The sequence below is a fragment of the Alosa pseudoharengus genome, unplaced genomic scaffold (assembly GCF_046254945.1).
Source record: "Alosa pseudoharengus isolate Yale_2024_CS ecotype anadromous, Long Island Sound unplaced genomic scaffold, YU_APseudo_1.1 YU_APseudo_1.1_scf_1, whole genome shotgun sequence".
Taxonomy (NCBI): domain Eukaryota; kingdom Metazoa; phylum Chordata; class Actinopteri; order Clupeiformes; family Clupeidae; genus Alosa; species Alosa pseudoharengus.
The window spans coordinates 57,445,633-57,457,103 of NW_027468564.1; the positions used below are offsets into that span (position 1 = coordinate 57,445,633).

At 44.7% G+C, this 11,471-nt stretch overlaps 1 protein-coding gene across 1 annotated transcript; it reads left to right on the forward strand.

Moving 5' to 3' along the window:
- Positions 1–2,979: 2,979 nt before the first annotated feature.
- On the forward strand, positions 2,980–11,471 carry pdcd4b (programmed cell death 4b). The gene is made up of 12 exons (XM_076294988.1): positions 2,980–3,055; positions 3,634–3,730; positions 4,153–4,458; positions 5,995–6,089; positions 6,212–6,325; positions 6,715–6,936; positions 7,979–8,076; positions 8,248–8,362; positions 9,573–9,680; positions 9,791–9,901; positions 10,210–10,349; positions 10,514–11,471. Exons 2-12 carry the CDS (start codon positions 3,688–3,690, stop codon positions 10,572–10,574), a joined length of 1,413 nt encoding a protein of 470 aa, XP_076151103.1. The 5' UTR covers positions 2,980–3,055; positions 3,634–3,687; the 3' UTR covers positions 10,575–11,471.

The window sequence follows — 11,471 nt, forward strand, 5'->3', positions numbered from 1 at the left end:
AGCTGGGCAGTGGCGGACTCAGCAAGCGGACCTGGATGAGACCTGTTGTTTTCGCGGGCTTGAGTTTCGCGGGCTTGTGTGGGGAGGGGCGGAGACTCAACAAGCGGACCTGGATGAGACCTGTTGTTTTCGCGGGCTTGTGTGGGGAGGGGCGGAGTCTTGGGTGGCGAGCACACTTTGCGAGTTTGCCTTCTGCGGGCTTGTGTGAAGCGAGTTGGAGGGTTCTTCGTCGCGCCAGTTCTCCGCACTTCATGCTCTGTCTTCCCGGCCGTGTGCAACACTACGCTGCTCGTCCCTAAGTGTAGTGTGAACCGGGAAATGTCCACCACAGAACCCCCATTTCTCTAGCACGTCCAGGCCGAGATCATCCTGAATGCTAGCCAACCAAAGCTGGCGGCTCGCCGTCTCACCGTTGATGCACACACCACTTTTTGTCCATACAGTTCCGCTCGCTCTCCGGTAACTGTGGTGATGCGTGTTTTTGTCTCTTCCCAGCCTCTGGGTCTGGCTACCAGCGTGCCGGGTAAAAGACCGGGGCGCACCAGCAAGATGGTGGAGCCAGTATCAATCAAGGCGCGACACCGAGTCCCGTCTAGCGTACAGTCCACATAGAGTCCTCTTGTTTGGCTGAGCCGGCCCAGCCGTAGGCAGTCCAGAACCAGGGAGGTAGTGAAACTTGAAGGTGGCATCCCTCCCGCCGTGCCACCTCCCTCTAGTTTGACTGGGGCGCGCGCATGAGGGGTGCTGGGGCGGGACAGTCCCTAGCGATGTGCCCCGGCTCGCCACACTGGTGGCATCCGTCTCCGCTGGCCGGCCTCTTCCACTCGTGTGGGCGACGTTGTGGTGGCTGTGCTGTGGTCTGTCGCGTCGTCTCCAACTCCTCCCCGTCTTCCTCCATAGATGTCTGGCGTACGCAATGCCTCGACTCCGTTGTGTGGAAGATGTTTTCCACCCGTTCGGCCTCCGCCAGCACCACGGCCAGCGAGCTGGGGGCGCTCAGGCGAAGGTGTTCTCTCAGCCGCTCCGGGTGGATGCCTCGCACAAGCGTTTCCAGTGCCATCTCTTCATGTAGACTCTGGCTGTACGTTGGGTAGCCCCGCCGGGCATACAGCTGCAAGTCAGCGGCGAACTTGCCCAGTCTCTCGCCCTTGTGTCGCCGTCTGGAAGCGAGTTGTTCTCGAGCATCGCTGGTGAAGATTCTCTGGCCGAATTGTCGTTGCAGAGCGGCTTCGATTGAGGTCCAGCTTGCTTGCTCTGCCGGTGGCAGGTCTTCTAATACTTGTAGCGCTTCCCCCTCCAGGGCCAACGCCACCTGTACGCCTGTTCTCTCCGCCGACCAGCCATTCAGCTCGGCTGCCAGACGGACCTGCACCAGGTATGTCGCCAGCGGCCTCTCACCATTGTAGCGGGGCAACTTGGCGTTGGAGCGCCATTCTGCCGCCGTCGCACCGGGGACCGGCCGATTTCCCTCGCTCCCGTGTGGAGCGGGTTCCAGTGGCGGGATGCTGCCATCAGCCCGGTTCGTTTCCTCCTGTGGCCTGGGGCGGGCTTCTTCGTTACGGTCACGCTGCAGGCTGGCTCCGTCTGCTGGGCCCAGCAGGTGGCCATGGGCGAGCGCGCTGTGGATAAGTCGCCTTGGTAGGAAACTCATCATCGCCGGAATTCCGGTTGCCGCTCTCTCCTCCCGTCCAGTAGGGGTAGACATCCCATTTCTGACACCAATGTAACAAACTGCAAAGTTGTCTCAGAATGGCTTTTATTGGTTACGCACCAAAACACACAAACACATAATTCCAGGCCAGACCTGGCCCTTATGCTCCAGCACTAAACATCTATATGAGGCTGTATCTACAACACACACTAGTTAGACCCGGTTATGAACACTGTAATCAACTATAAAAATAAACACGACAGACAGGACGCACAATATTGGTAACTTGCATGGTTAACATTAACATTCCACATAACACATCACCTGAACAGCATCATGGGAGCACAGTCATAAGCCAGCTAGGCTCAGTTCGTTACAGTATTTTACCTTGCATTACATTTTGTTTCATCCTGTCCTCTGTGCTTTGGCAGGTCAGGCAAAGTCCTTTTAGGCAAGTCCCTCCACTCGGCGGCTATAGCAACGCTTTTTGGGCACTCATCGGGCATCCTCTTCGGCAGAAATGCGCGTGAGCAAGGCTTCACGACACCAATCTTGCTCCAGCGGCGAGTTCACAACACATGATTGGCACGATGTCTTCACAACACACCATATGATTGGCTCAATTTATTCACATGTCGACGTTTTGCCGAGGAAGTCAAGTCAAGTCAGTTTTATTTGTATAGCGCATTTAACATGCACAGAGTGCAACCCAAAGCGCTCCACATATAAGACATTGTCATTGACACAATGGCTCCCACACACAACTGCGTTCCGTCAACGCATGCCAGTGGGTGTTCCCGACGGTAGCTATGCAAATGACTTGAAGTAAAACCGTAATGTGATTGGTTGGTGCCGTCTGTAGATTGGCTTGATTGGCCGGTGCCGTCTGTCAGTGCAGCAACAGCTGAACTCCTCAACGCGAGCGGCGGGAACGTTATGAAGGGGTGTGATATGTGTAGACAACGGCCATATGGGCGTTACAAACTAACCCCATGCATTTCTATGGAGGATTTTTTGAGTGCTGTGTCTCCTCATTAGAGGGTCAGGTAAGTCTAATAATGTAGATGAGGCCTAACAAGTCCTACCGTGGCTCTCCTGTAGCAGGCAGTAGCCTACATCTTTTGAGTCTTTAGCAGCGAAGCAGATGCTTTAGCATTACGTAAGCTCATTGCTGCAATGTTCCCATTGAACACATGGGGCAGTAGTGCTGTCCTAAAAGCAAACAAAGCCCCATGGAAAATACCAGAAAATGCTCTGATTCGTGGTTAACGTACGCCTTTCGACTGAACAGCCAATCAGAAATTTTGAAGACAGTCCTATTCAATTGCGTTGCTGGGTAGACGACACAAAAACAACAGTAATTTGGAAGGTACACATTAACTTGGGAGTTCGACGCAGTAGCAGGTCAGTGATTTTTTTCCTTACAATATTAGAACTGGAAAAGACATAATTTATATGAATAGCTTCTAGATGCTAATGCTAGATTTCTTACACAGAGGATTTAAAGGTCTCATCAGAAGGGATGACGCGCTGTTTATGTTTATGCTGTGGCTGTGTTTTTGTTGCACGTCCAGAGTCTAATGCTGCAGCGAAGCTATCGAGTAAAATAACAACATCCACCGCCGCTTTTACAACAACACTTACATAATAAATATAGGGGGGCAACATAAAACGCAGGTGTGGTTATGACTCCAGTGTCAAGCAATAATAACATTGATAGCTACATGCTAATGCTAATACTGCCTTGTAACTAACTCGACGAGAAGATGCAGGTCAACCCGATTGCGACTGACTCATTCATCAGAAAAGATTTCAGTCAGCAGAAAGCTGGTAAAAGTTAACTAAGTTGGGTTGCTCGATTGCAGAACGTTTTGTAGGATGAAATAGTTAAACTTATTTTTTCTTCGTGTTTTGTTATGAATGTTTGGGTAGAAGCTAGATACTATCCCTTTAAGTTTCTCCTCGTATTGTGTGTGTTTCAGGTGCAAGAGTTACTACTTGATTTAACGTTTTCGCTGAAAATATTTCCTCAAACTATGGCAACTGAATGCGAGGCATGGCTGAATGCTATTCCCGTTGGTAAGTTAACCGTTAGTTACAGTTTTAAGATAATATGTCAGTGTAACATTGTTTACAACACGTCAGACTAAACACCAAAACCTGAAGTAACGTTAGCCTGCCATTTACCAATTTTGTCATGTTTATGAGTAAGTGATGCAGGGATCTAGCATGATGAATGAGAAAATGTACTCTAGTCTTGGCAAGTTATCTGTGAACTTTTACCTCATCATACATGAATGTACACAATGTACAGTGATTTCTACTTCAGTTCAATAATTGAATTTAATCACTGTGGAAATGTTTTGATTGAGTGAAATGAGTGTTCATAAATTATTCAGGATCTCTTCCTACACTTGGAGATCCCAACCTTTTGTTTTGAATTTGAGCAGTGTAGTGAGTGCAGCTGGGTATAATATATCTTGTAACTATCACCCCCTCAGAGGTCGACGATCTGAGCGACTCCTTTCTATCTGGTGATGAGGAAAAAGGACACACCAGAAAAATTGACAATGAGATCAATGGCAACTGGATCTCAGCCCCGACTTCAAGCATCCAAGAGGCCAGACTGAAGGCTAAGGCCAAACGGCGACTGAGGAAGAACTCCTCCCGAGACTCTGGCCGTGGGGACTCGTTGAGTGACAACAGCGATGGTGTCCGAGTGCACACCGCACCCCCCACCAGCCCAAAAAGCAAACTGCTGGACAGGAAATCTCGCTTGGGCAAAGGAAGGGGACTACCTAAGAAAGGTACCTGCATCAGTACAATGCAATGCACGGTGCATCTTTTAGAGATTGATTTGTATTCATCACAAAAGTATTTACCCACATGGCCCACTCATTTCCTGTGGTGGCCAGATCTGTTTGTGGCCTCCTTCGCCATTGGTCAGTTGTAAACCAATTAGCGCCTACACAAATGGAAAGGTTAACACGTGTTACTCACACCAAGTTAAAAGCATCCCTTTTATCTTCTTGAGGCCTGGCGCTTACTGCCTGAAATTTTCCACTCCAGTCTGTTGCAAAAAAGGATAAAGATGTTGCTGTGGAAGAGCTGAGGAAATGTTCATGTTGGTAATGTTAAATTCATTGCCAGAAAGAAAGCTGTTTACTTAACCCTGTTTCGATGTATCACAAAAGAGCTTGTTGTTTGTTAATCCCTTATCTGTTTGCTCATATCAACAGAGCAGTTACATAGTCTTATTTTATGATCATCCAAGATAAGAATGTGAGTCAATAGTGCAAATCTGTTGTAAGTTTTTTTGTGACTGACTGCAATACCTAATCCTTGTGGAAATTATGCAGGCTTGAGACAAAGATCTTTGGGCAGTTTTTTGATAGTCCAAGCTGTTAGACATCTATGGCAATGCTGTGTGGGGTTTACACTGCCCACTGACCTACATAGACGTGCTCTCATCAGTGCTGTAATACTAGGCTGACTTAATTCCGTTGCTGTAACAGAGCTCTACATCTCACTGGTTATGTAACAAAAATGCCATGCAGGCATTCAAGCTCCCTCCCAGAGCAGGGGTTGTTCCCAAGTTCTGTTTTGTAATTTTGACCAACCACGGAACATACTGTGTGGAATCTCCCTCTATATGAAGGGACACGATGTACCATAAGCTGCCGTGCCTCCTGCATGCAGTACTAAATATAGAGGACTATACGTCTGTGAGTAGGGGGTGCTGTTGGTTGAGTGCTGAGGGAGGGTTTTAAAACATGTCAGTGCTTCTTAAAAAACAAGCAATCTGTCTCTTTAGGCCTGAACAGATGTGGCTTTGCGTAACAATCACTTATGACCTCTCATATGTGGGATATGCCTTTGTGAAACCATGCTGCTTCAGTGTATCCTGGTGCGACAAGCATTTATTTGGTCGACAGAACTTGTGAAAATCAAACACCTCTGAGGGTATACGTTTGCTTTCTGTGACTGTGCAATCCTGTCTACAAACCTGTACGGTTTGACATTAATGGCAAGTTCTGTGTAATGTGCTCCAGTACACATCCTGTACCAGCAGACACATGTGCATCCTGTGAATAGACATCAACAGACAGTTTCCTTCCTCCTTGCAAAGTGTCTCTATGCAGCTGTAGAGTATGTTATAAACATGGAGGCATTTAACAGCTCTCTCGTGTTCAGAATGCTTATAAATGAGTACACAAACATTGTAAGAGCTTGCCAAACTGATTGTGTGGAGATCAACAGGAACATGCAGTTCAGCAAAGCTTTTCCTCCCCACCATAAAGCTAAGATTGACTGTAATGTTAAGAATTGATTTATGTTTACAGGTGGTGCTGGTGGTAAAGGGGTATGGGGAACCCCAGGAGAGGTTTATGATGTTGAAGAGGTTGATGTGAAGGACCCAAATTATGATGACGATCAGGTATGAAGATCAATGTCTATTGGTAATAGTTGTGTTTATGATGTTTCTGTGTCTGTTTCTGCCATATCCTTGATCATTCAGAGAAATTCGGTTCCATGACATTCCTGTTTCTGTCCTGATAGGAAAGCTGCGTTTATGAAACAGTTGTGCTTCCTCTGGATGAAAATGCCTTTGAAAGAACAGTTACCCCAATAGTGCAGGAGTATTTTGAACATGGGGACACAAATGAAGTAGCGGTAAGCATTATATTGAAATGACACTCATGTCTTGATGTTTTGCCGTGGTATTGCCGATTGTTTAGATTTCTATCGGCTCATAGGCTCATAACAGTAGGAAAGAGTCAAGTGTTGTCTGTGATGATTTGCAAAGAGTTTTATTACAGTGGGTGTGGTTAAATATATGTTGTTGTGCAGTGAAAGTAAATAATGATTAGTTCAGTGTCCTTGATTTTGTTATGACTGGCAATTCAGTAAAAAGTGAGCTTGTTATGGCTGGTTTTAGATTGTTGTTGGCCACACCTACAGGTGTGTAGGTGGCATGTGAGTGTGATGTGGGCCTGCTTGTGCTGTGATTACTCTATGTGCAGTCATCCCCATGCATTAACCCCTCTCCATCTACACTACAGGAGCTGCTGAATGAGCTGAATCTGGGCCCCATGCGTAGTGGCGTGCCCATGCTGGCGGTGTCCCTGGCCCTGGAGGCCAAAGCTAGTCACCGGGAGCTCACGTCACAGCTGCTCAGTGACCTGTGTGGGAAGGTGCTGAGCCGTGCTGATGTAGAGGGTTCCTTCGACAAGCTGCTTCGAGAGCTGCCAGACCTGGTGCTGGACACACCTGGTGCTCCACAGGTAACGCATGTCTGCTGCTCGTATTGTTGTGTTGGAGAGCGTGTGGGTTGAGTCTCTGGATGGGAGTGACAAAGGTGTCTCTTCAGGTCAAGTGCTAATTTATGACTAGGGTCATGTGCTAGCACAGATAAAAACAGAAACAGCTGATACACAAGTGCATGTGAAAGTATCACCAGGGTGGAAATGAGTGAGCTGTCGCCTCTGTGCTCTGGGGGAAGAACGCTGTGGTCGGGCCCTGCTGTGAGCAGCTCTGATGTTGACGAGAGTGATGTATTTCAGCTCTTTCCTTTCAGCTGGTGCTAACACGCGATCTCTCACCATTGTGTTTGTATCTGCAAAAGAGCCAGCTCAGCGTAGGAAGCGGAAACACGGCCTGCCTGTCTCTCTCCTCCTGCCCCCCCCCCTCACCTTAACCCCTACTCTCCACCCATCCATACATGGCTAATGTACAGTATGTCTGAGTAGAGACACGGACACCACCCAGTCCCTCTGTTTGTCTGTCTGTCGGTCTCTTCTTTTGTTCTCGTCTCTTTGAATAACAGTCTGACCGTAGAGTGTAGATAACAATGGTATAAGGGCTTTGTTCTTCCCAGAACCGCAAGGGCAGCGGTTTCTGTTCGTTTGAGTCATGCTATGAACCAGAAACCACTCAATGTAGGTCGGGAAAACCAATGGTGAATATAATGTTGCGTCTCTTTCTCTCAGTTTCTCTTCCTGTTCCAAATGAGTTCCACTGTATATGTGTTGTCAGTTTTTGGAATTAGCTCCAATATGACAGCCCTTCATTTCCTCTCCATACAAGACCAGTTATTTTATAATATTTCCCTGCGGCCATTACAGTCCCACACAATTATATTACCATGAATTCCATGCCATATATGGATTGTGCTATTTTCAATGCTCTTTGGGCGGAGTGTAGATGAAAGTCAAGTATTCTCCGGAAAGGAGACTCCCGTGCAGTGAGATGGTGAAGATTGGCATCCTGGATCAAGATTACACAAGTCAATTCCAATGTTTGTTTGTTTATTTTTTTTTCTTCCAGCTGGTGGGCCAGTTCATTGCACGGGCTGTAGCGGATGACATTTTGTCCAAAACCTACATTGAGAGCTACAAAGGGAAAGTGGACTGTGAACATGCGCGGTAGGTGAATACTGGTCCTCAGTGTTTGAAACCCAAACAGAACAGTATGCACTGTAATGCTACCCAGACGTTCAGTATGCCAGAACACCACTAATGCTGTACGGTAGGTTTCCTGATGCTCCGCCCTCAAAGTAAACACTGGGATATATGTCTGTTTGTTTTGATTAATAGGGCAGCCTTAGACCGTGCGGTTGTACTTCTGAAAATGAACAGAGGAGGGCTACGCATCGACAACCTGTGGGGGACTGGGGGTGGCCAGAGACCTGTCAATCAGCTGATCAAAGAGGTTAGACCCTGCTTTCTCTGAGCACAGTCACGATCCCTCAGTGTAATTCCTCCTTCTGCATTAAATGTCTTCCTTTTTATACATTTAGACCAGGGATGTCAAACTCAGGCCCGTGGGCCATTTTTCGCGAGGTCATTATTCAATCTGTATTAGAAGTGGCCCGCCGCGTAGTTTATACAGCGCATCCATATCTGAGCTGGCCCGACAGTATTCTCTTCAGCGCATCCGCGTTAGAGCTGGCCCAGCACGCTATTCTATTCAGCGCATGAGCGCAGCCCAGGGCAACGCAGCCCATCAAGTTGCTACATACTGTACATATAGTGTATCATACACCGATGACACTTCAAATCCCAAAATGCGTTGCATCGTTAATGCCGCCTTTTCTGTTCATAAACAAAACACGTATCCATGCAACCAGACAAACTATCAACGAAAAAATGGCGAAGCGAAAGATTGCTAATCGGAGCTTTCAAGATATGTGGGAAAACGATTATATGTTCATATTATTCAAGGACAAACCCGTTTGCTTGGTATGTGGATTCACCGTAGCTGTCACTAAAGAGTAGCCTACAACATAAAACGGCACTACGTTGAACTGTCATGAACTGTTAATAGTTACAATTACAATTTTGATAGTTCACCTGCAAAAATAGGCCAATATATTTTTTCTATTCAGATATTCAATATATTTTTTCTATTAGGCTATATTCAGAAATGCCTGCATTCTATTTTTTCTTGTGTGTATACAGTTTTAATTCAATAAAAACATTGGTTATTCAATAAATGTTGAGCTTGGCCCGCGACATACTCCCAGTTCTTAATTTTGGCCCCCTGTGAATTTGAGTTTGACACCCCTGATTTAGACAAACCTTTTTCCAGTATTCTTTCAGTATCCTAGTCCTCATCCAATGGACCAGAACTATTCCTTATACTTTATTTCTGATCAACACTAGCATAGCAATAGAAATAGTTTTTATGCATCAGTTCATAACATACAAAGTGAAGCAAAATATAAAAACATTATTTCCTATTAACCTAGAAGGTATAAGAACATTAAGACAAATGCACAGTACTGTGTGTTATTGCCAATAATAAAACAGTTTACAAGTCTGTGAACAAACAAATGTCACTAAGCTTATCTGTGTATAAATGTTGTTTGTGTTGCCTGACAACTTGATTCAAAACTAAGTGAGATGTACATGTTGCTTAGGTCAATCTCCTGCTGAAGGAGTACCTCTTGTCTGGGGACACAGTGGAGGCAGAGCGCTGTCTAAAGGAGCTTGAAGTTCCACATTTTCATCATGAGTTTGTCTATGAGGTAACTAATCGTTGTACATTTCAGGACAGCAGAATCCCTGTTGATACGCATTTGTTGGATCTCGATTTTATTTTCCCCCCCTCAATAACGATCTTCTGTCTTCTTATTAGGCTATAGTAATGGTGTTGGAGTCCAAGGGGGACAGAGCGTTACAAATGATTCTGCAGCTTCTAAAATCATTGTGGAAGTCAACGGTCATCACAGTTGATCAGATGAGAAGGGTAAGGTGCCATCTAGTGGTACATTTGAATAACTATTAAAATATTTGATGTAATCATCACATAATGGTAGCTTAGAAATATATGCACTGAAGAACCATTGTCTGTGGTGGTTGAAGAAAAAATGTGCAAATGTATGAAAAACTGTGATTTGTATCTTCTAAGTGGGCTTATTAATACAAAACTAGTTTTGAGGTGTGGCTTGGAGCCCAAGACATCTACATCAGTGTGTATCTGAATAGCCCTTGCATTTGATATTTTTTCAAAAGGTGGTATAAGCTAATTATTTGTATCCAAATTTTCTCCCATAGGGATTTGAAAGGATTTACATGGATATTGCCGAAATCAACATTGATGTCCCCAGTGCATACTCAGTCCTGGAGCAGTTTGTTGACAAAAGTTTCAATGCTGGAATAATAGACAAAAAACGTAGAGACCTCTGTCCATGTCGGTAAGAACTGCCAATTCAATTTAATTCTGTTTTATTCATCTACATAGTCCGATGTTAATGACCAATCTGGAGAAGAATCTCAATATAGAAGAAGAATCTCAGTTGAAGACATTAATGCTGTTTCAAATAAAGAGCTATAATGCTGTATCTACTCTCTTTGACAGAGGACGGAAGCGTTTCATCAGTGAGGGAGATGGTGGACACCTCAAATTTGAAATATATTGAGGGACTTGCAGCAGCTGTCATTTTAGCAGCTTTAAAAAAAAAAAAAAAAACTGGAGCTACTTTTTAAAAATCTTCATATTTTTGTCATAATTTAGGTACAAACCCTTCTCTTCCTGTCAAGTAAAGAATGTAACCTTTTTAAAACAACAGGGTTAAAAAAAAAAGGCACTTTTTGAAAACCGAAGGAGTTTATTATGTACAGTAGATGTAGTCACCTTGTTAAGGTGCTTGGATATAAGCTAACCCAGAAAGTGCCACACCTGGTTTTGACAGTCATTCCATGTTTTGTACTCTTGAGTTCACTGCCACTCCTTTACTGTAGTCAGCAGTCTTTGTATGGTCAGTTGTCTGTTTGAAAAGCTTTATATAAGTGGGCATGTTGGTCTGAGCATTTTTTGCCCCGCTGCTATTTGTATGCCATTGCCTGAGTTGTTTTTGTTTTTTCCCCTTGGGTCTTACAAAGCATCATTACTAAAAGAAACAAAGATGGCACTGTAGAGCAATGGAAAAAAAATGTATAATTTCACATACTGTAAGGGTATCAAGAATGTTTATTTTTCTATTTCATAACACTTGGGTGTGAAATGTACCAAAAATTGCTCTGTGGTCTGTCTTCAAAGTTATTAAAAACAAATGGAGAAAACCAAAATGTCAGTTTTTTTATATAAAAATGTTAATAACAATAAATTATTGTCTCCAATTCAACACCTGACATATGACAGCATCACATATTCTGGTACCTAGGTTAGATTTTGACTATATCCCATGTAATGCATTCACTGATGTGTTAGGCAAAAAAGTGCTATATGTGAAGTTTATGTACCATCAAACTCTGGACATTAAATAAAACAAACAAACATAATACTAAAACAAACCAAAATGCACAGTGAACTGTTT